The 24,936-nt window shown below is 41.1% G+C and overlaps 1 protein-coding gene across 2 annotated transcripts in view; it reads left to right on the forward strand.

Annotated features, from left to right (window-relative positions):
- Positions 1 to 24,936, forward strand: part of RAD50 (RAD50 double strand break repair protein) — a 77,497-nt gene that overhangs the window by 9,860 nt on the left and 42,701 nt on the right. For both annotated transcript variants that reach the window (XM_072990187.2, XM_072990188.2), the window contains exons 5-13: positions 3,573 to 3,758; positions 3,911 to 4,115; positions 5,678 to 5,806; positions 7,143 to 7,308; positions 11,855 to 12,048; positions 13,340 to 13,546; positions 14,706 to 14,888; positions 15,211 to 15,368; positions 23,656 to 23,831. In XM_072990187.2, the coding sequence (XP_072846288.2) occupies positions 3,573 to 3,758; positions 3,911 to 4,115; positions 5,678 to 5,806; positions 7,143 to 7,308; positions 11,855 to 12,048; positions 13,340 to 13,546; positions 14,706 to 14,888; positions 15,211 to 15,368; positions 23,656 to 23,831 (1,604 nt within the window). The remainder of the gene's footprint in view (positions 1 to 3,572; positions 3,759 to 3,910; positions 4,116 to 5,677; positions 5,807 to 7,142; positions 7,309 to 11,854; positions 12,049 to 13,339; positions 13,547 to 14,705; positions 14,889 to 15,210; positions 15,369 to 23,655; positions 23,832 to 24,936) is intronic.

Raw genomic sequence — 24,936 nt, forward strand, 5'->3', positions numbered from 1 at the left:
TCCAGGCCCAGCTGAGGCAAATGCACCTGAATGTTGGGAACATTTCAAGAATGCTGTTTATAACACTGCCTTGTCCACATTTGGCATGAAGACCAAAATGACGGCCGACTGGTTTGAAGCTCACTCGGAGGAGTTGATTCCAGCCATCAAGGATAAGAGGAGAGCTCTAGCAGCATACAAAGCCTGCCCTAGTGAGTACAACTTGCAAGCTCTTCGAGCTGCTCGTAGCCAAGTCCAACAGACTGCCAGGAGATTTTCCAGTGATTATTGGCTTCAGCTCTGCTCTCAGATACAGTTAGCAGCAGACACAGGTAACACCAAGGGAATGTATGATGGGATCAAGCAGGCTTTAGGTCCAGTACAGAAGAAAACTGCTCCCCTGAAGTCTGCTACAGGCATGTTCATCCAGGACCAAGCAAAGCAGATGGACCGCTGGGTGCAACACTACTCTGAGCTCTATTCCAGAGAGAATGCAGTAACTGAAGAAGCATTGAATAACATTGAGTGTCTCCCTGTCCTGGAAGAGTTGGACAGTGAACCAACCTTAGCAGAAATAAAAGAGGCCTTGAATTCCCTTGCCTCTGGCAAGGCACCTGGAAAGGATAACATCCCTGCTGAAGTGCTGCAAAGAGACCATCACCACCGAACTGTATGAAATCTTTCATCTTTGCTGGAGCGAAGGTAGAGTACCACAAGACATGAAGGATGCAAACATCGTCACATTGTATAAGAACAAAGGAGACAGGGGCGACTGCAATAACTATCGTGGCATCTCTCTTCTTAGCGTTGTACGAAAGCTGCTTGCCCGCGTTGTGCTGAAGAGGCTCCAGGTGCTTGCAGACAGAGTCTATCCAGAATCACAGTGTGGATTCCGAGCAAATAGATCCACCACTGACATGGTATTCTCCCTCAGACAGCTGCAGGAGAAATGCAGGAAACAACAACAGCCACTCTTAGTGGCCTTCATAGACCTTACAAAAGCATTTGACTTGGTTAACAGGGATGGCCTTTTTAAAATACTTCCTAAGATTGGATGTCCTCCTCGACTCCTTAGCATCATCAGGTCCTTTCATGAGGGAATGAAGGGCACTGTAGTTTTGGATGGCTCAACATCAGATCCCTTTGACATCTGAAGTGGAGTGAAACAGGGCTGTGTCCTCGCGCCAACCCTGTTTGGGATCTTCTTTGCTATCATGCTGAAGCATGCTTTTGGAACTGCAACAGAAGGTGTCTATCTCCGGACTAGATCAGATGGAAAGCTCTTTAATCTCTCTAGACTGAGAGCAAAGACCAGTTCAGCTGAAATGCATGTGGAACTTCCTCTTCGCCGATGATGCAGCCATTGTTGCCCACTCTGCCGAAGACCTCCAACAACTCATGAATTGTTTTAGCAAGGCCTGCCAAGACTTTGAACTAACTATCAGCCTGAAGAAAACACAAGTCATGGGCCAGGGCGTGGACTCACCTCCCTCTATTACCATCTCCATGCAAGAATTGGAGGTTGTCCATGAATTTGTGTACCTTGGCTCAACCATCTCTGACACTCTTTCCCTAGACATCGAGCTGGATAGACACATTGGCAAAGCAGCTACCATGTTCTCAAGACTCACAAAAAGAGTATGGCTCAATAAGAAGCTGGCAGCATACACCAAGATCCAGGTCTATAGAGCCTGTGTCCTGAGCACACTCCTGTACTGCAGTGAATCCTGGACCCTTCATGCACGGCAGGAGAGAAGGCTGAACACGTTCCATATGCGCTGCCTCCGACGTATTTTTGGTATCACCTGGCAGGACAAAGTTCCAAATAGAGTAGTCCTAGATCGAGCTGGAATTTCTAGCATGTATACACTACTGAAACAGCGACGTCTACGCTGGCTCGGGCATGTTGTGAGAATGGCTGATGGTCGGATTCCAAAGGATCTCCTGTGTGGAGAACTACTGCAGGGAAATCGCCCCAGAGGGAGACCACAGCTGCGATACAAGGATATCTGCAAGCGGGATTTGAAGGCCTTGGAAATGGATCTCAACAGATGGGAAGCCCTGACATCTGAGCGTTCAGCCTGGAGGCATGCGGTGCATCATGGCCTCTCCCAATTTGAAGAGACCCTCGCCCAGCAGGTTGAGGCAAAGAGGAAGTCACGAAAGCAGCAAAATCAGAGAGCTAGACAGGGTACAGATTGTACTTGTCCTAAGTGTGGAAGGGATTGTCACTCTCGAATTGGCCTTCTCAGCCACACTAGACACTGTTCCAAGTCCTCCATGCAGAGCATGATACCATAGTCTCTCGAGACTGAAGGATGCCTATGATGATGAGACAGTTACTAAGGGAAAGACTGGTGAAGAGACAAGTCTTGGCTTGCAGATGAACAGCAAAAATTGGCCCTGCCTGGCCTCCCATGGGAGCAGCAACAGAGAAGATCCTCTCCCATGTCCCCACTAAATGCACCTATGAAGGTGGTGGGATCAAGAGGAAGGCCTCTCCTGATAATTTTAACACCTAGGCAGGTTCATAAATGGAGACACAGTTTTTGAGATAGTGTGTACCCAAGACATTATCACCAACAGGGGGAGGTTTTTGATAGTGAAAGATTCCCCCTTCTGTCCTGCTTTTCTAACTTGCAAATAATTCCTTTCATTGCATGGAAAAGGAGGCACAGGGTGACATAAGACTTCTTTAGTTACAGATAATCTCCACTTGATGTCATCATTGTTCTGCAGATGTAGCTACACTAAAAGGATTTCAGTGTGTTAAAATAGCGATTTGGTTGCTGGATTATTTGCATGCTTTACGAATGAAACCTCCACTGTCTTCTCACTTCTCCCTCATGTCTCTTCTCTCTTGGTTACTTGATGGAGGTTTTCCTCTGACCACTGTTGCCTTCTCACTTTTCTTTCACACTTTCTCTTGCTAGGTTACATGTTGGGGATTCAACCTCAAACCTTGCTTCCTACTTTCCTTTCTCTTCCACTTTCATGCTCTGGTGCTTGATGATGTAAAGGCATCAATTTACTGTGCTGATCACGGATGTCATAAAAGTGAGCTTTGGACACAAGAAGGGGGAGTGTTATGTACTACAGGAATTGCTGGTGTTGGTTGCATTCTTGGGCACATACCGGATTGCAAATCAAGAGCACATCTAGGAACACAACCACTTTCTCATTAATGAGCAGCAATTTGCTGTTGAGACAAAAATTCCCTTATGCAGTTGTAAATTGCCAGTACGATCCTGACCAAAGTGCTCTTCAGTATAGAAAACAAATAGGTGAGCCTGTGATTTGACCTTGTGTAGTACTTTCTATTATCATCCTGGAATTTTATTACGTTGTCAAATGCAGTGCTGCAGTCAAGCTTCTGCGCCCAACCTGAGATTGATCCTCATGGGTTCAGGTAGCTGGTTCAAGGTTGATTCAGCCTTCCATCCTTCTGAGTTCGATAAAATGAGTACCCAGCTCACTTGGGAGCACATTGTTTGCATATTTAAGTTGTAAACTGCCCAGAGAGTGCTCTAGCATTATGGGGTTGTATGTAAGTCGAAACAATAACAACATACAGATCTCCTTGTTCCCTACAGGCATGGGGAGAAGGTCAGTCTGAGCTCCAAGTGTGCAGAAATTGATCGAGAGATGATTAGTGCCCTTGGTGTTTCCAAATCCGTGATTAACAATGTCATTTTTTGCCATCAAGAAGAATCCAACTGGCCCTTAAGTGAAGGGAAAGCTCTGAAGCAAAAGTTTGATGAGATATTTTCAGCAACGAGGTTAACTTTTATTCATAGTTTCTTTAGTAGAATTAAAGCATTTGATTCTCTTTAAATCCTAATTTAAAAACAACAACTTGTTTAACAAATTTTATGTGGTGATAGTATTAGTGCTACTGTTATTGAAATGCACACTTGCTTTTTCCACAAAGGTACATTAAGGCTTTGGAAACCCTTCGTCAGGTGCGTCTGAAGCAGAGCCAGCGGGTCAAAGAGTGTCAAGTGGAACTGAAGTATCTGAAACAAAATAAAGAAAAGGCCCATGAGATTAAAACTCAGCTTACTAACAAGGAAGCTCAGTTGGCTGCCTCCAAGGAGAATGTCAGATCTATTGAGAATCAGCTTGAACCTCTAAAGGTAATTCATCTTCACTGGTTGCCTAGATTTTGCCATAGGGTTGGATGTTCCTGTGAGGAGTTAATTGTTACAAGTGAAATCTCCTGGCCTGGGGTGATGAAAATCTTCATCTATCTTTTGTTCGTACAAGTATTTATGAAGCTAGTATGATAGAGACAAATTCTCCCTTTGCTGATCCTTTCTGTTTATAAAAAGCACGGTATGACCTTGAATAATATCAATCTTCTTTATCGCTAATAAATAATAATTGTGTGCAATCAAGTCAATTGTGACTTATGGCAACCCTTTTCAGGATTTTCAAGGTAGAAAGTACTCAGAAGCAGTTTACCATTCCCTTCTTCTGGGGGCATCTTGGGACTGTGCAGCTTGCCCAAGGCCAGGCAGGCTTGTTCTTCTCCCAGGAAGCACAGCATTCTCAACCTCTGGCTCTGCAGCCAGATAGTTAATTCGCTGAGCTATCCAGCCAGCTTTCTTTATAACTGGGATCTCTGACTATACTAATTTTTTTTGCCCAAGATGAGAACAGCAGATTCAAGAAGGATGGGAATCTTGGTAATTGCTACAGGTTATTGTGAGGGACATCTGTAGTATATACCCTCACACTGACTTTTTGACCCAACTGGTTATGATTCTTGGAAGGTAGGGATTGTGAGTTTGGATATTAGACTGTTTTGAATGAAGTCATGAAAGAGATTGAATGTGACTGGAGTGAGAGAGATGTATATGACTAAATATAGGTGTGGTTGATGAGAAAGTGTATGCACTTTCCCTTAGTTACAATAACTAGTGTTATTGTACCTAAAATTGTGTCAGATTTAGGGATTATGCAGGACCAGATAAGATTGTGACAACTGTTGAAGTTTATACAGAGAGTTGAACTCCTTATCGTTCATAAGATTGTTATCAGCTTGGTGAATAAAAATGTATGTTCCTGTTAACCCTCACATCAGTATAATTGAATGAGGGATATGCAGAATAAGCTGTCAGAGAGACACAACTTATACTGCTGTGGAATTCCCTATTTCCCATTTAAATGCCCTGTGGTGTATTAGAGGCAGGTAAGTGATCTGGAATACAGAAGCCTAACAAATATAAGAAGCTGGCCACCAGACAGCAATCTGAGCTTAGCTACATTTGCTACAAATACAGTGGTGCCTCGCAAGACAAATGCCTCACGGGATGAAAAACCCGCAAGAAGAATGGTTTTTGCGATCGCTGTGGTGCCTCACAAGATGGCTTCTTCTTTGGCTGTGCTTCGCAAGACGATTTTCCCCCCAAGACCAATGCCTCGCAAGACAAAAATAAATCATTCGTCTTGCGAGGTTCCCATAGGAATCCTCACCGATTCAATAGGTTATTCTGAGTATATTGGTGTGGATGCATTTAATGGTTGTGGTCTGTTTTACTTTACCCCACAATGGACCTCTAGAAGAGTGACCCAGATCTCCATCCCTTCTCTCTCAGCCCTAGTCAGCAAGTACTGAAGGCTAGAACAATAATCTTATTTATAGAGTTGTTTATAGCCCAGATACCTCATATTTCTGGCATTTTTTCCTTCTCAGAATCGTCTTTCAGAAATAGAGCAAAATCTTGTACAGGTCATGAGACTTGACAATGAAATTAAAGCCCTGGAAAGTCGGAAAAAACAGATGGAAAAGGATAATCAAGATTTGCAGCAAAAGATGGAGAAGGTTTGCTTGTTAACATATTGTAGCTTATCTCATTTTTTTTTTTGAAACAGACTATGCATTGTACAGTAAAATCATCATTATCATCTTAGAACTGCAGAGCTGGAAGAGACCCTATGGATTATTGAGTCCAGCCCCTGTTAAGGAGGCTCAGTGGGGAATCAAACTCCCAACCTCTGGCTCTGCAGCCGGGTGCTTAAGCCACTGAACTATCCAACAGTTCTTTGTTTGTCCACATTAAAACAACAGTGTTTCCCCCCAAGCAGCTTCTAGGTTTATTAATCTCAGAGCCACATTTGGAAAAGCTAATGGCCAGAATCCTGTTTATTGTGGTGGAGTGTCTCTCCACCATTCTCAAGCAGTCTCCCAACCTGCAGTTACACAATCTGGGGGTCATCCTGTTGGAGATAATGGCTGAAATCCTGTTGCACTGCTAAAGTGCAAAAAAAAAAAGTTTTTGGAGGCAAATTGCCTCAAGTTATGAAATCTCTAGACATTATCTGTTGCACACTGACTCATGTGACTTTAACATGTGACAGATTATGTCTACAGAGTGGTTGCTTTTTAATGAAAATCTCTGAACTTGGAGGATGATTCTAGCTAATTGGAGTGGAGAAAGGGGGATTAGAATCTTTGTTGTATTCACCTCGAAGGTTCCAAAAGAAAGAGGTCCTTTTTGATGGTGCTGAAAATGCTGCCAGAATGGTAGTTTACATTAATCCTATTGATATTTTCATTTTTCATGTGGGGAAAATGGAGGTTTGTGTGTAAGTGGTGTTTCAGCAAGTTGGAATTTTCCCCTCAGTTCATTTGATTTGAAAGTCCTTACAGCCCAAATGATACATAGGGGCTGGATTGGGATCTCGAGAGAGAGAGAGAGAGAGAGAGAGAGAGAGAGAGAGAGAGAGTGTTTGGGGGTGTTAACTCTAAACTACTTTGAAGATTAGGAAGTGCTCTGGAAGAGGACAGAGGACATTTAGGAGAACTGCTATTTCTACGTTGGACCTAAGGTGCTGCTAATTCCTGAGCTGTTGAGGAGATGAGTTATTGTTGGGTTTATTTTTTTCTTAGTGAGCTAATAATATTTTCCCCTAGTGAGAGGGTGTTTAGGAAAAGATTAAAACTTTTTCCAAGCGCATTACTTCCCAGTCATTAAACCAGCCATGTGAGACTGCTGACTAGGGTGCGTTTTTCCCCCCTTTTCTCTTTCTTGTTTTTGGTAAAGATTCTAATCACAGATTTCCTGTATCATGTCTGTTAGCCCCTTAGAAGGCCCCACACTGTAACATGATAAAAAACATTTTTAACTGTATACTGTATTTTCATACCACAATGTTAGGTTTTTCAAGGAACTGATGAGCAGCTTAAAGAAATGTATCAAAACCATCAGAAAACGGTGAAAGAAAAGGAGAGGAGTTTGACAGACCGTCAGAGAGAGATGGAGAGAGCAAGCAAAGAATGCCAAAGATACAACAGAGAAAAATCAGAACTGTTGATCGAGCAAGGTATTGTGGACTTGTTGGTAAACATCTAACACACATTTGGAGCAAATGTATGTGACTTATCGTTCTGTACCTAGATTGCTTATTAAAATCTGTTCCCACACTATATGAATGTGGATGATTATTTCGATCCCTCATCATAATAGTACACAGCTGAGTGAAGAAGGTTATTGATTTACCTGATTATGTAATAGAGCAAGGATTCTCAACTAGCAGTGTGCTAACTAAATCTGGCCCAGAATCCCATTTTTATCTGACTTCACAATTTTATGTGGCTTCATTTTTACTCAGAAATAGGTTTTTCCACTGATAAGATGTTTTCCATTTTAAGAGAAAGCATTCACACTTAGCAACATTCAGTATGTATTTCAGTTTCGTTTCTCAGGATAACTACTGAGAATTTTTGAAGGAAAATTGTCATTACGCTTAATGACCACATTTTTCAAATGTTTAATTCTAAGCAAGAAACAGTACAGTGGTGCCCCGCATAGCGACGTTAATCCGTTCGCTAAACGGAACTAAAACCCCCATAGGAACGCATTAAACTTTGTTTAATGCGTTCCTATGGAGCGAAAACTCACAGTTCAGCGAAGATCCTCCATAGCGCCGCCATTTTCGCCGCCTCGGTAAGCGAGGAAACTGCCCAAAAATGCTTGCGGCGGCCATTTTGGGCACCTGGCAGCCATTTCGGAACCGCCAATCAGCTGTTCTAAAAACATCGCAATGCGAAAATCGGTAAGCGAAACGCTTACCGATCATCGCAATGCGATGTTTTCCCATTTAAAACATCGCAATGCAATCGCATTAGCGATCACAAAAAATAGATCGCTATGCGGATTTGTCGTTAAACGGTGCGCTCGTTATGCGAGGCACCACTGTATATGCCTTAAGACTTATGAATGGTGTCTAGCTAACCAAATATTTTTAATTAATTAAAGGAAAACAATAAGATCAATACTAACATAAAGTGTGTATACATACCGTGCACTAATTCAAAAAATTTCCCCCTGTGCCACCATCACCCTCAGGACCAGATTAAAAAAATATTTCCTTTTAATCTCTTTTCACCCATTCCACTCCAAAAATACATTGATTCTTCTGCTGGCAATTGACCTTTCTCTTTTACAAGAACATAATTCAAACATGGATTCCATAACTCTTTAAAATCATTATATTTTGTTATACCCCTTCTTACTTTTATTTCACGTTTGGAGTATATGCAGGGCTAGAAAAATTTCAGAATGTCTCACCAGTTAGTCAGAAATTTCACCAGTCAACATGACCAAACTGTAGCCTTGCAATTTATGTTAGCAAATTTAAACTAGGCTCTCATTCACTTCTATTTCTACATAACAATGCATACAACCCCAAAATAAATTGTATTATGTACACGGTATTCACCTATGTCTTTTTAGTAGAAAATGCGCTGCTGTCAGAGGTGTTGCACTTGTGTCCTTGAACATGCCTGGTAATTTTAGCATTGAAGTACCATTTATTGATGGCTTTAGTAGGGTTAAACTGTGGTAGTGGAGGTCCATTTAGATTCACCATCGTAAGGTCATCTAAGCTTTCAGTCTCTAAACATGATCTGAATTTATTTTTGATCAGATTCATCTGACTGAAACCCCTTTCACAGCTAACTGTAGAAACTGGTAAAACTGAGGCAATTTTAAGGAGCTTCAGAAGAACAGGAAACCTACCCCCCCATGGTGATTCATTGCCTTTCCCAGTAAATCCACTGAAGACAGACCTTTTGCACATATTTTGAGTTCATACCATTCATCCAGGACTTTCTGAATTACGTATTCTTTGCCCTTGTGTTGCAAAACGTCTTTGTAATGAGATACAAGTACGGTTACTTCCTTTTAACCAAAACTTTCCAAGGACGTTTCTGGGAGGGGAGGACTGCAGGATTAGAGAGAGAGAGAGAGAGAGACAGGTGGAGGGGAAGGAGGCAGGCAGCTGTGACTTGTCGAGCAGCATTTTTCACTTGTCACAGATAAGTGGACAACTGTGTTTTTCAAGCCCTGAGTATATTTATCCAAGATATCCCCTCTTCCTCTCCCAAAATTTCCTTTATAGTATTTTTATCTTTCATCTTTTTCATCCAAGCCCTTATTGTATTTAATCCATTCTCTACTAATACTTCTTTAAATTTAGTTTTAAGGATTTTAGGGAAATTCTGAGCCTCCACTACTTGTTTTAATGGTGAGATCAATATACTCAGTATATATTTATATCTATATTGTATTCTCGAAGGTTTTCATGGCTGGGATCTGATGGCTGTCATAGGTTTTTCGGGCTGTTTTGGCCACGTTCTGGAGGTTTTTCTTCCTAACGTTTCGCCAGTCTCTGGCAAAACGACAGGAGTTTTCTGAAGATGCTGGCCACGCAAACTTGCAAAACATTAGGAGGAAAAAGCTCCAGAACATGGCCAAACATCCCGAAAATCTACAACCATTTATCTATATTTATTTCCAGCATTCTAACATATTCTTCAAAAAAAGGATTAGTTTTTCTCTTTATTTCTTCTGCTCTTTTTTATTCAAAGAGGATATTCTCCAATCTATTAAAATGTTCTGACATTTCCAGTTCCCTCCAAATTAAGTTTCTATTATATACAATAATATCCAAAATACGTCTAGGCTGGTTTGCAATGTAATATGTTTTAACATTTGGTAATCCAAGCCCTCCTTCTTTTTGTGGAATATACCATAGTTTCTTATTAATTCCATTTCTTTTATCTCCATTACAATAACTATTTATCAGGTTCTACCAATCTTTCAAATATATTTCTCCAATCTTTATTGGGAGCATCCAAAATATAAAATTAAGTTTAGGGATGATCTTCATTTTAGTTTCAAAACTCTCAACTCTTCCCTTAAACTCTTTTTTCATTTCTTTCTCATTTATAGTACTTCTGAATGATTTAATAAAATATATTCCGATTTTTCCCAATTTATTTTCAAACCTACAGTGGTGCCTCACTTTATGATTGCCCCGTTTAACGACGAAACCGCATTACGATGAACTTTTTGCGATCGCAAAACAATGTTTCCTGTGGGGGAATTTCGCTTTGCGATGATTGGTTCCCTGCTTCGGGAACCGATTCTTCGCAAAACGGCAGTTTTCCAACAGCTGATCGTTGGTTTCAAAATGGCCGCCATATAAACAAAATGGCCCCCCGCTGTTTTCTGGGACGGATTCCTCGCTGCACTGGCAGCGAAAATGGCCACCCTATGGAGGATCTTCGCTGGACGGCGAGTTTACAGCCCTTTGGAACGCATTTAAACGGGTTTTAATGCGTTTCGATGGGTTTTTTTCTTTCCGCATTATGACGTTTTCATTCTACAGCGATTTCGCTGGAACGAATTAACATCATAATGTGAGGCACCACTGTATTATATCTTAAACATGATTCAAATGTGTTCTAATAATATGCATTGTTTCTTTTGGGTTTTTAATTATTAATAGTGTGTCATCTTCAAAAAGATTTATTTTATTCTCCTCTCTATTGTTTACACCTTTAATTAAACTCATTTCTGATCACTTGTGCCAGCACTTCTATTATCAATATAAAGTTGGAGATAAGGGGCAGCCTTGTCTCGTTTCTTGGCCTAAACATATTGATTCTGTTATACCATCATTTGTTATTATACGAAATATTTTTTCTAAAGCAAAGTATCAAGGTAAAACACACAATAAAGCTGATGTATGCTCTGTTTTGAGCTCTGTCAAAATAAGGTTACAACAAAACCCACCCAGACACAGTAGGTTTTTTTTAAATTTAAAAACAATTGGATGAAATCCTGTTGCCATAAGGTAGACGACACTGAGAGCACTGACCTCTTTGTTCGTTGGATTGGAAATTAAGCATTAAGCACTTCTCTCTCGATGTTCATGAGGCAACAGTGTAATCCCTTTCATTGTCAGGAAAAGAGGAAGTCTTTATCCTGTTTTTCCAAAAATTGCTTCCCCTCTGATATTATTACCTGTTTTGGCAAATTTTGATAATGATACACTTCCTGTCTCAGAGCTTCCATGGGCTCCTGATGATGAATGACATCGCAAAGGAGCCCTGGGAAAGGGAAAGAGAACAAGGTTGTGAGTGTTTAATTTTCAAAAAATCACTGCAGCCAATGACATCATAAGCCGTATGCGATGTAAATTACAGTAAGAGGATTCCAGCCTTTATCTTCTATCTGCAGAACAAGAGTTTTTAAAAGTTGTTTGGAGATTAAGAAGCTTCTCTGTGGCTGTATACTTAATCTCAGTCAGATATATTTCTGAATACTGTATATACATGCAAAATCTGAATGAAAGGAAGGAAGTACCAAAATGGAGAGAGAAATAGTTCAGTGTTTGTTGTTACGTGCCGTCAAGTCAAAACGTCAGAAATGTAGTGTCTGTTTACTTGTGGTAAATTGTTGATTTACTGTTGAGCACTAGGTTGAAGTTAGCGTCTTGCATCTAATAATAGAATTATAAACTTTTTCTCCTTAAAATGATTGTGTTTAAATGTTTCAATCTTATTTATGTATTTGAAAAGGCCGTCTTCAGTTGCAAGCAGACCGTCATCAGCAGCATATTAGAACGAGGGATTCATTAATACAGTCTTTGGCAGCTCAGTTGGAACTGGAGGGATTTGGAAAAGCACCTTTTAATGAGAGGCAAATTAATAGTTTCCACAGGCTTGTGAAAGAAAGACAGGATAAAGACATGGAAGCAGCGAATCAGTTGATGGTAAGAATGTTGTGATATGACTTGGTGAATGCAACAGAAAAAAGGACTACATTCTGGATTTGCAGAGATGCTACACTATAAGCATATGTACCTGCTTCACAAAGTACTGAAGCAGTGAGACTTCCGAGTAAATTCTAGAATCCATTGGTAGTATGGACTCCAAGGCAAGGTATTATTATTATTATTATTATTATTATTATTATTATTATTATTATTATTATTATTATTATTATTATTATTATTATTATTATTATTATTATTATATTTATTTATTTATTTATTTATTTATTTATTTATTTATTTATTTATTTATTTATTTATTTATTTATTTATTTATTTATTTATACCCTGCCTATCTGGACCGATGGATCTGCCTTTGAGTGGACTTCCTGTTTGATAATAAATTGGGAGTGAAGGAGATGAAAGTGATCAGAGAGTTGTACTAAGTAGTGGCTGCCTTGTGTTCGAGAGAGGTAATGATGAGTAGCAACTGCTTTAGTGCTACTGCTGATGTGCATATGGTCAGCATGTTTTACAGAGATGAAAAATCCCTATTTTGACTGAATAATTCTAAAGAATGGAGTTTACTACTTGAAGTTGTAGATGTGTCTTTAACTGCTGGGTCTCCCTTTTTCCTCCTCCTCAGTCTTTTAAACTCCACATCACGATGAGATTCTAACTTATCCCTCTTGCCACTATGTTAGTAGGATGTGTACGTTTGATATGGAGAAAATGCAAAAGTGTGGTCATCTATGGTTGAAATGGTACACTCCATTCTACTACTACACTTACTGCTGTGTGAGGGGGTGCATACCGAAGACTATACCCATCTCTAGATATCTGAGGGACACACTCATTTCCCAACCACCTCAGAAACAATTTGTTGGAAAAAGTTTTTTTCTATTGAAAAATCCCCTCATGCCCCTTAGTTTCCAATTGAAACAAAAATTGTGTGTAGGGGACAGGGTGGGATGATTCCTTAAAACATGGTGGAATTGTCTCCCACACTGCCTAGAGGCTCAGGAGACCTTTTGTAGGCTCCATGATGTTTTACAATGAGGAGGATAGGAGTCTTACAGGACCACTTGCCGCCTACAGGCACACCTCATCTTCTGTTGGTATAATCCAGGCACAAAATATTTAAAGAGAGAAGCCTTACATTTGTGTATGTGTTTTGTCCCATTTTCAGAGTGTAGCAGAGGGAATATTGTACTTGGGATCCTCTGGAGTTTCCGGTCAAGATATGCTTAGAATCCATAGCCTTTGTGTAATTACCTTTCATGTTTTTCAGAGAGAATTTGAGGAGAAAGAAGCAATGAAGCAGAATCAGCTTGATGAAATCAGGGATAGAAAAACTGGACTTGAAAGAACCATCGACCTGAAGTCAGATATTCAACATAAGAAGCAGCTTGAATTAAAGAACCTGAAACATGAGTTACTTCAGCTTGAAGGGTCTTCGGATAGGCTCCTGGAACTTGATCAGGAACTGACCAAAGCAGTAAGATTTAATTTTTATCACATCAGTCTTCCCACTTTTGCATTGAGCAGTCAACAAAAAAAAAATTCCCCCTTCTAAATGTCCTTTCTGTATTATTGGAAATCTTACAGTGATGTTGCCATAGCTGTGCTGTAGGTAACAGTTGTATTGACTTTATTAATGATTTGAGATCCTCAGAGGCAACATGTAACAGGACTCTATCTGTCTGTATGCTAGTTGTGTTTGATGTACTGTACATAGTAGCAGATACAGTTATGGGAAGTCAGACTTTGTTCTTGGCATACAGGCTCTTATTGCCAGGCCAGGAGGTAAAGTAGGACTGAAACACAGGCTAGTATGGTCCCCCTCACTGTGCTTAGTCTCTGCATATTTGGTATGCTGGGTTACTATTAAACAGATTTTATTGGACCAAAATCCCCCTGAAGAAGGCCCTCATGTTCATGGAGGGCTGAATGTGATATATTCATCTGAGATTTATTTTGCCCTTGGTTTTGATGTTTTGGGAATGCTTGCTGGATTCAGTTTATTTCTTCCCACCCCCCATGTTATTTTAATCCATAGTGGGGCAGAATTGGTTGTTAATAAGTTTTATATTACTTCTTAGCTACATCACAGTCTCACCTTCAAGAAGCTACATGCCACCTTGGCAACAAATAAAATAAAAATGTTGAAATTCTCCCTTTCCCTTTTATTACCTCATATTGATATACAGCAGCGGCCGCAGCTTCTGCTAAGGCAGATAAATCTGTATCTGGACTGTATTGCTTCAAATTGCTTGCAGGGATTAACATCACCCCCCCCCCTCGCCCAATACAATATGTTCTCCATGGAAAACAAATCCAGGAGAATGACTGTATCCTTGCTGTCCTCTGAATTCCTGTTTCTCTTTGTGCAAGATACTCTTTTGTAGGGAGGAGTGTGCAACTATGCAAGCCACCACTGCAGTCTGAATAGTATATGTTGGACTTAACTTTTATTTTAACATTGAGAAATAACTAGCAGATGAGAAAGAGCTTCTTCAACACCACAAAGTACGTTTTGCACCCTTGGCTAGTTTTCCCTTCTGAGAACAGCATTCCAGTTTTTACCATCTTCTATACATATTAACGTCCTCCTCACAAATTTTACAAAGTCTGCTTGCCTTTATTTTTCTGTTTAGAAATGTGAACTAGATGAAGCTGAGAGGAACTGCAACACTGAAGCCTTAGAAATGGAAATACAAGAACTTCAGAGAGAGAAGGCAAATCTGGATGGCATTCTTCGGAAACTGGATAAAGAAATGGAACAGTTGAACTTAAATACTGCAATAATCACCCAAATGGACATGCTAAAGAAAGATAAAGTAGTGCATTTTTCCTGATACTGCTGATTGTACTAGAATACATAGAATATATTTGGTACTATGTTAAACTAATACCCACCTAAGACAAAATCCATTCTTTAGCACTGCCTGAATGAGTCATAGTTTTGTCACTTGAAACAAAATGGTGAATTTTGGTTTGTCTTAAGGAAGAAAGTTGTAGTGCACAAAGAATGTACTTACCTAGGATTTGCTCTGATACTAAAATCAGTCTCCTGCTTTCAGAATTACTGAGGTTTTGCATGCTTATTCATGATTTTGAAACTAGTTTTTTAAAATTATTTTTGTCTATCTACATTTAAAGGCTGACAAAGAGGAACAAATCAGAAAAATAAAAGCCAGACACAACGAAGAGTTAATCTCCTTGCTTGGATATTTTCCAAACAAAAAGCAACTTGAAGATTCAATTCACGCTAAAAGTAAAGAAATTAATCAGACAAGAGACAAACTTGCCAAGCTCAAGTAAGTCGTTATTTGGGTGAAATGTGCCTATATATTGATGCACTATTTGGGTGATATAACAATTAAATGACTTTTTCAGTTTTCTGGACACTAAAAAAAATGTAGTCTCTGTCTGCTAAGAAGGAGCCATCCACAAATGGGTTAACTCCTGTTGTAGCCCAAGAAGAGCAGGAGCCAAAGGTCTAAGTTTTTGGCTGTTTATAAGGTGGACCACATGCTCCGCCCCCCAGTTCGAGGAAAGTCCCCGCTCGGCCTTTATTCTTTCACTTTTTCTCCTCTCCCTTAAAGAAGAAGCAAACCAAACCACTGCTATCCTTTGTCCTTCTCTTCCTGCTCGTTCTTCCTCCATGGCTCCTTTCCCACAGCTGCAGGTGGGAAGGCATCGGGGAAGAGAGCTTGAACTTGAACACACCAAAGCTTTGAAGCAGACCCGCATCATGAAGGAGCTCTGCAGTGGCCCAACCGCTCCCTTTGGGTGCTGTCTGGCTGCAGACAGCCAGGCTTCTGCCTCGGTGGGTGCGGCAGAGTCGCTTGCCTGCCTCGGCCTTTCTGCCCTGTGTGTAATGTTTATCGCCGCCTAGAGTGATCTATTAGGCCAGATAGGTGGGGTATAAATCAAATAAATAATAATAATCGCTGCTACGGATTCTCTGCTCACCTCTGGTGCAGTAATCGGCCTTCCCCTCAGAGATGGGATTTTCTGAAAACAGAGAGTCAGTGTCCTGCGCGCTTGTCCTGTCGGGCAGCTCAGGGCAATTGCTTCTGCAGGGCAGATCCAGGCACAGAGAATGAAGATCTTTCTTTGTCAGATATTGTATTGGAAGAAGAAGGTTTGGAAGGAGGAGCTTTCGACTCCTTATTTTTAAAAATTTCCAGCCTTCCCACCATAACACAGTGGTGGCATGGTCCCCTAAATTATGAAAATCCCCTCCATTTCCCTTTCTCTCCTAACATTTCCAGTGATTTTTTTTTTGCCTTCCTTGTTTATTCTCTCATGTCTGCTCCTGATACTCAGTTTCATTTCTTCTGCATATACAGTGGACCCTTGACTTACAGACGGCTTGACTTACAGACTTTTTGAGTTACAGACTTCTCTGGCCGCAAAATTTAGGTTTGACTTGCAGACTGAGAATTGACTTACAGACCAGAAAAAAAACGAAAATGGAACAAAAACGGCCTGTTACGGGATTAATCGGTTTTCAATGCACTGTAGGTCAATGGAGACTTGACTTACAGACTTTTTGACTTGAGAACCGCCTTCCAATACGGATTAAGTTCTCAAGTCAAGACCCCACTGTACTTGCATTGCCTCGGGCTTTTAATGGGTATGAGCTGTGGGGGGAACTTGCCGAGGGAGCATCCCTGAAAAATACTGTTCATTCACAACCGACAGGTGAGCTAGAACCTTGATGGTTCAGACTTCAGGAAAAAGTCTTCTCCTCTTTTACTCAAATCCATTATGTCGGTACCTCCTCCTTGGAATGAGGGGGATTCGTTACTCAGTGAGCGTTCCCCCTGCTGTACCTAAACCTCTCCTTCCCTCAGCCATCTGAGGGTCCTAATGCTTCCTCTCTGATTCCCAAAGTGTTAGGGAAGTTTGCTTTACTAATGTCGCTGAATCTTGATATGAAGTGGATGGTAAGCAATGAAAGTTCAGCCCAAACAAACCTTCCAAAGAAAGGCTGTTTAATTTAGAGGGCTTTATTTGACTTTTAAACAAAGTTGTTGCCGTTTTGGTCTCCCAAGTCTGCTTTTTTTTGTCTCCAACTTCAAAGCAAGAAGACTCAAACACTTCAGCTTCTTCTTTATAAGTGGAAGACCCCAGTGTGGCAGCTCAGCCCTCTGATGCTGGGGATGCCATATTTCCAGAATCCAAGGTTTCTTCCAGGAACACATCTGTTTGGTGATGTCATGAGAGCAGAATCTCCTGCAAGACAAAGGGGGAAATATAGCGAAGAAATCATATTCTCCCACATTTAAGGTTATGGAAGATGTTAAAGTTGTCTTGGTGGAATCCCCGTTTCTACTCACCCAAGGAAGGCAAGATAAATTATGCCAGCAAGAAGAGCACCAAGTCAGTCTCACACAAAGCCAGTGAGACCTTTGCCTTAGCTTGTGCCTCTGTGCCTTGGATCAAAGGCTCATTCACTGAACCAGATTTAGGCTCTGAAACATTGCACCATACCCCTGTTAAATGGTACAGAGCTCACCCCTTGGTAGCTATGCAGTGCTAGATTTTCCTTATCTTCACAGCCAGGGCCATTAGTGTTTGCTTTCATAGCTAGATTTGTAAGTTATAGGAAGGAGGCTTGTCTAAAGCAATGAAAAGCTACTGCTCCCTTCAGGGCCAGTTTAATAGGGGTTCCCTTCAAGGGGTTCTGCCTGCACTCAGAGACACCCAGTCACCAGAGTAACCAAGAACACAACACCAAGAACAACAAGAGAAAAAAAGCCCCAAGCTTTGCCTTTTGTTGTTTAGTCATTAAGTCATGTCCAATTCTTCGTGACCCCATGGACCAGAGCACGACAGGCCCTCCTGTCTTCCACGGCCTCCCGGAGTTGGGTCAATTTCATGTTGGTCGCTACGATGACACTGTCCAACCATCTCATCCTCTGTCGTCCCCTTCTCCTCTTGCCTTCACATTTTCCCAACATCAGGATCTTTTCCAGGGAGTCTTCTCATGAGATGGCCAAAGTATTGGAGCCTCAGTTTTAGGATCTGTCCTTCCAATGAGCACTCAGGCTTGATTTCCTTCAGAATGGATAGTTTTGTTCTCCTTGCAGTCCAGGGGACTCTCTTTGCCCTACCAACCACAACAACCACCCATACAACCCAGTGGCATACAGTCACATCACAAAGTCTACCCCCTGGCTTACACACCCAAACAAAGGAGTCCCCCTCCCCCGAATTCACCAAAATAAACTCTTTCAATATGGGTGGCTTTTTTGCTTCAGACAGAATGGAATATTTTGAAGACTTAATATGAAAGGCCATCCTTTTCTGCAAAAAAGGACATGTCCAAACCCTTCCAGTTAATGATGCATTTACTATCCCATAATATTATTCACCAATTCGCTCTTTTATACTGTAGTCAAAGAGTGGTCATATAGACCAGATGGGCGGGGTATAAATCAAATCAAATCAATCAATCTCGTTTTTGGTTCACTGTTCTCTTTGTTTGGCCAAGTCAGAACTGGGGACAGAGCATGTGGTCTGTCCTACAAACAGTCAAAAATTTAAACGCAGCCTTTCTTCTCCTGGGTGGCAGTCATTGTTGTCGTTTAGTCGTGTCCGACTCTTCGTGACCCCATGGACCAGAGCACGCCAGGCCCTCCTGTCTTCCACTGCTTCCCGTAGTTGTGTCAATTTCATGTTGGTTGCTTCGCAGACACTGTCCAGCCATCTCATCCTCTGTCGTCCCCTTCTCCTCTTTCCGTCACACTGGGCAGCAGTAGGAGTTAACAATTCATGTATAGCTCCATCTCTGTGGAAAAAGAATGCACTTTGATGCTAAGAGTCTGCTAGTTACCCAGTACAAAAGAATTGCTGCTCATTGTGGTGAATCTCACCATTTAAATAGTTATTACATAGTGGGCTGTATGTGCTTCACTATTAAGTTAGCAAAAAGTATCCCTCTAAGAAGAATCATGAAAACCAAATCAGTGTTTGTACCAAAACCAACAGCATTGCAAAATCTGTTCAGAGCTACAACTAGCAATGTGTGCTGGAAACAGTACGTCTTAGCCACAGCTTTGACTGCCTTCATGCCACCATGTAAAGCATGTGGCACTAATCTCACCTTGATATGAGTCAGACATAAATAACTTCAGGCAGGTCTGACCGAAAATCTGTAGTATGTCCTACTTCTTTACTGTATCCTACTTTGGCTCACAGGAATTGGGAATAATTGGCTATGCTTGTGCCAGTGGAGACTGGCCATCATTTGTGCTTCTGACTGTACTGGTGGAGTTGGACCTTGGCAGATGATAAGAGTCAGGTGGGGGATAGGTTCTTAGGTAACTCTTGAGTCTGCTTGAGCTTCGACAGTCAAAGCAGGACTGTAAGAAAGGAAGTAGAGGAGGCAGAAATGCCCAAGAGATTAGGAAGTAGAGGAAGGAAGAAAATAGACAGACATGGGGCAGTGGTATGACCAAGATGGGAAATTTTCCTGTGGTTTGTTGTTTGAGTAGCTGAATGGAGAGGAGGGGGAGGAATGACTGTGCCTTAGAATTTACCAACCAAAGTGTTACCGCAGACCTTTTGTTAGAAAGCCTTGCATCTTGCCCATTCTCTTGTAAAAGTGTTAATTCTTGGAATTGTGTCTTAATTCATGTAGAATCTGATGCATTACTTGCCATTCCTTTGCTCTTTTCAGATTATGAACACACACACACACACTTTAAATGCCTATCTAGTTTCATCCTTGTTAAAAAAAATTATAGGTTCTCAGAATGAGAGTTGAACTTTCATAGAGAAACACAGAAACTGCCAGAGGAAACAATATATGCAGTAAAAAAATTTTTTTGCTTATTACTCTAAATTAAGCTGGGATTCAGGTTACACTTGCTGTAGTTGATATGCATTTTTGTATCCACATACCAGAAAGTATGCTCAATGGAATTTAGTGGGCCCTGCATCCAAGTAGACACGTAGACTTGCCCTGTCAATTTTCATTGGAATTGATACAGAATCATGACTAATTTATCCCATTGATTGAAATAGATCTAGCCTACTTTAGGTATACTTCTTACAGGGAAATATAATTTCTGTGCCAATTATGGTAAGGATTTTATCCTTTGTGAATGTGTCTAGAAAACTATTCAAGTAGCCAGCAAATTATAATAATAATGTGTTACTGAAAATGGTTCTTCATGGCCTCTGTGAATCACACGGTGGATGATCCGCGCGTGTGCGGAGCCTCGTCGGAATATTCTAGAGCTTCTGCGATGGCAAAAAGATACATTAGTGCAGACCCTTCTCCCCGGTATATGTACCTTGGTGTCAAGGCTCTTCCTTCAGTTTCTTTTCAACCGCCGCATTAAGAGCCTCAATCGATAGCTTCTGTGAGGTTTTTTTTTCTAAAAATGAAAGTTACTTACCCTTTATTATCTAAAATTTTCTTTCTTTAACCCTATTATTATTTTCCACAAGTATGCTCCGACCTTAGGTCCGAAGCCCTCCCCCTTTTCTTCTCAGTTCTTAGTTCATGGCCTCTTCAGGCCTGTTCAAATGTTGCATGGTCTGCGACAACAAAATCCCACTTTCTGACGGCCACGCTAAATGCCTTTTTTGCCGTGGTGAGGCTCATCAAACTTCCTCGTGCCCTCACTGTAAAAACTGTAAGTACAGAGGTTTCTGCAGTTGCCTTTGTAGGCTCAAACTTCGGCTTTGGGAGCAATCTCCAACCTGCTAAGCCCATGGCCCAATCTTCCTGTAAATCCATATCCCACGTGAATGCCATGGATAAAGCTGTTTCTGAGTTGGCAAAACAATGTCCCTCGGCTACTCCATCTTGTTCTGAGCATCAAGAACCTGTTGTGCCCCCGACATTGACCGCCACACGAGTGCACAAAGCCAAACAGTCAATGTTGAAACCCTCGACATAGAAAACAACCACCAAACAAAAACCGTCCACCGACGTTTCCTTGGCACCTGAACCTTTGCCACCGAAGAAGGCTAAGTCTTTGAAATTGAAGCCTTCCAAAACTGTTTTCCCAACTCCACAACCACTGGAGTCCAGCACTTCTACCTCACCAGCCTTCATCATCACAGTTTTCCGAATGGGAACAGCATGTTGACCAGCTCATGGCTTCTACCAGCTCTCAACAATTTTCGGGCTCTCCTGGTGAGTCTTCACCAGTTGCTTCACCTGACATCGACGGCACCGAAATGCAACCAGAAACTGTGCCTTACTCTGCCCCTGTAGGCCTATCACCTTGGCATCTGGCACATCAACAAAGGCACCAATCCTACGAGAGCGTCTGCTTGCCTTCTCGCGCAGACATGAATTACGCTCAGCACCATCGGGATGCCTTTTGCCCCAATCGGTGCCCAACATTGGCATTTCTTTGAGGGATCCCCCTCGCTTACCTCTGCCACGTGGTCACAGCTGTCCACATTTATCAATCCCTATCGATTGGATGTTTGGCAGAAACTTGATGCTGTTTTTTGGGCATGCTCCATTATCATCTAACTTGGCGTAACACCTTCCTCTGGGTACGGTAGCTTGTTAGTCACCCACAGTGTGATTCATAGAAGCCACGAAGAAGAACGACAGGTTACCCACCTGTAATTGTAGTTCTTCAAGTGGATCTCTGTGATTCACACATCCCGACCCCACCTCCCCACTGTCATGCCCTTCTTTTTATGCGGCGGTTGACCTAACTGAAGGGAGAGCCTTGGCACCATGATACATATGTGACGGGAAGGGGGTCTGCACTAATGTATCTTTCTGCTACCGCTGGAGCACTAGAATATTCCGACGAGGCTCCGGGTGCATGCGCGGATCACCTACAGTGTGAATCACAGAGGTCCTTTTGAAGAACTACAATTACGGGTAGGTAACCTGTCGTTCTCTCCCCTTCCACCAACCCTGAAGTCTGTTCTTTGGTCTGAAGGACTAAGGAAGTGCTTTTTTTCTGAGTCGGCATAATCTATAGAGTGGTAGGTGTGTGCTGTAGTCATTCCCTTGGGATCATACTTCATCTTTTTGCATTATTTTCTGTCTTTTTTTTTCTTGATCATTTATGATCATTCAACCTCATTTACTCTGAGGTTTGTGGTGATGGAGTTCAGACTGGGTAAGCAAGGGTTAATGGTAATCTCCAAAGCACAATATGAAATGAACTTGTAAATCATAGTTTGGAAACTAACACTGGTCATAGTTGCCTGAAATAGAAGACTGTCATTTTTATTAAGTTACTGTTTAATAAAATACTATTATTTGAAAGGAGGGAGGCAAATATATTATTTTGATTCATTATGTTTGGGCTTGCTTCTGCAGATGAAAGTGAACAATGTGATTCTGCTAATAATCAGCACTTGAAGGGAGAAGTAGTTAGGGTAGAGCCTGAAGGGGAAAGGAAGTAAAAAAAATGCCTATCCTAGCTTGAGTATTGATGTGGCTGTTAAACCTTGCTACGTACATAATGATTTTAAGCTACATATCTGTTGGAGCTTAGAATCAGTTCCCAGAAGATTAGACCTGACACAGACAGCTTTCACAATGTCAGCAACATGGTATTTACAGAAAAAAATTCCTCTTGATAGCGTTGGGTTGGTAAAACCCCTAGTGAAGCCTCTGACATAGACAAATGTCATATGGCCAGCATGGAAAAATCATAGTAAGAGGAACTTGGAAATCAAGGAAAACATCAGATTACCAAAGTAAAAGAGTAAATAAATGTCCTTGTAAGTTACTGCCTTTTTTGTCTGGAGAAATGGACTTGTCCACAAAAGCTCACATTAAAATATAGTAATAAGGTGCCACAAAATGTTCTCTTCTTTATTTTTAAAATTTTTTGTTTATTCTTGCCTGACATGCTAGCACAGACTAACACAGCTGCATCTTCTAAAACTACAGCCTGTTTTTGATGTTGTTGTTAAACCCTTGCACCCAGAGTACAGTGGTGCCCCGCATAGCGAGGTTAATCTGTTCCGGATTAACCTTCGCTATGCGGAATCGTCGCTAAACGGGTAGGGAAAATGTATTGAAACGCATTAAACTTAGTTTAATGCGTTCCAATACCTTTCTTACTTACCCGTTCAGCGAGGATTCCAATTGCCGGCAGCCATTTTCGCGTCCTCGCTAAGCGAGGGCACGGTGTGAAAACGGCTGCCGGCAGCCATTTCCGGGCTTCCAGCGGCCATTTTGGAGCCGCCAAACAGCTGTTCGGCGGCTCCAAAATGGCCGCCGCAATACCCGATCTTCGCAATGCGGGTTTTCCCCATTGCGAAGATCGGGTATGTTTCCGTATAGCGATCCCGAAAAAGGGATCGCTATACGGAAACATCGCTATACGGTGCACTCGTTAAGCGAGGCACCACTGTATTCTTAAGTGACAAAACAAAATACAAGACTCTTCTTCACTCACGTCTGACACCTGTCAAGACATGGCCAACAGTGTTGGGAGGATTATTGTTAAATATTTTTGTTATATATTTAAGGGCAGCACTTTAACAGAATAGAAACATCCAGTTTTAAAACTTGTAAAAGTTTTGTTTAAAATCTGAATATACTTGAATGGTTTCATCTCTTTTTTTATTATAACAATATTTCCATTTCAGCAAAGAACTTGTTTCAGCAGAGCAAAACAAAAATCATGTTAGTGCTGAATTAAGGAAAAAAGAAGAGCAGTTGTCCAGTTATGAAGAAAAGCTTTTTGATGTTTGTGGAAGCCAAGATTTTGAAAGTGACCTCTGCAAACTTCAAGATGACATTGAAAAAACTTCCAAGCAGCGAGGCAAGTTCATAAACTTCCTCTCCTGACAGTTTTATAGTATTATCCAAATACCAGATATTCATGATGAATGTAATGTCCTGTTTTTACTTCTAGCATTTAAGTCCCTTGTTCTATAATTAAAAAGTAACTGTTTCTAATGAGAAAATGATTAGAATAAATTTGAAAGTATACCTCAAGTCTTCCCTGTACACGATAAAGACTTCTTTAAGTCTTCATTGTACAAATCTAAAACATTCGAGAATTATGTTTATTGAACAAAGAAGGACCACAGCTCTTCTTACTTGAGCACAAGCTAGAACTGAAAAAACTTGAACTTGTTCATAGTAGTGTAGGTCATGTGATGAAGATTTCTACACTTAATGACTGTAAGTATATAGCAAAATTAGAGACGGTTTTTCTAGATAACATAGTCAAATCCTTTGTGAAGTGGCAAGATGTAATGTTAGAGAAACTTACAAGCTGCATGGTTATGACTAGTATATGTTTAAACAGAAGCCAAGTATGTGGCATCCTGATATTGGAGATAAATACATTAACCAAAATCCACTAGCATAGGCCTATTGAATCAATGGGGATGTGATGAGTCAACTCCTCCATAAATTCAATTGATCCAAATGGGCTTACACTACTTGTGACTTGCTTAACCACAAATTACTACACTAAACCTTGCTTATTATCTTTTTTTAAAAAAATGAATTTATATTCTGCACCATCTTGGCAACCAGGCCACTATGGGCAGCTAACAACAGTATTGGGAACAATATTAAAACACGATAAAAATAAATTAATACATAACAAATAGGGAAATTAAAACAGATGGCAATAACGGTGGTAAAAAGGGTGATGGAGAGGATGGCAAAAAAGATGGTAAAAAGGGAGGGAGAGATCTTAGTGCTCCGGGAAAGCCTGGTAGAAAAGCCAGGTCTTCAATGTTCTTTTAAACCCATCTAGCGAGGGTGTCAGATGGATCTCAATAGGCAAATTGTTCCATAGACCGGGGGGGGTGTCCGCCAAGAAGGCCCAGTTTCTTGTTCTTTCTTCCAGGCCTCCTTTGGGGTCAAGGCCCTCAACTGCCCTGCCTGTGAAGAATGGGTATTACGGACAG

Source organism: Pogona vitticeps, chromosome 2, assembly GCF_051106095.1.
Source record: "Pogona vitticeps strain Pit_001003342236 chromosome 2, PviZW2.1, whole genome shotgun sequence".
NCBI classification, from domain to species: Eukaryota; Metazoa; Chordata; class Lepidosauria; order Squamata; family Agamidae; genus Pogona; species Pogona vitticeps.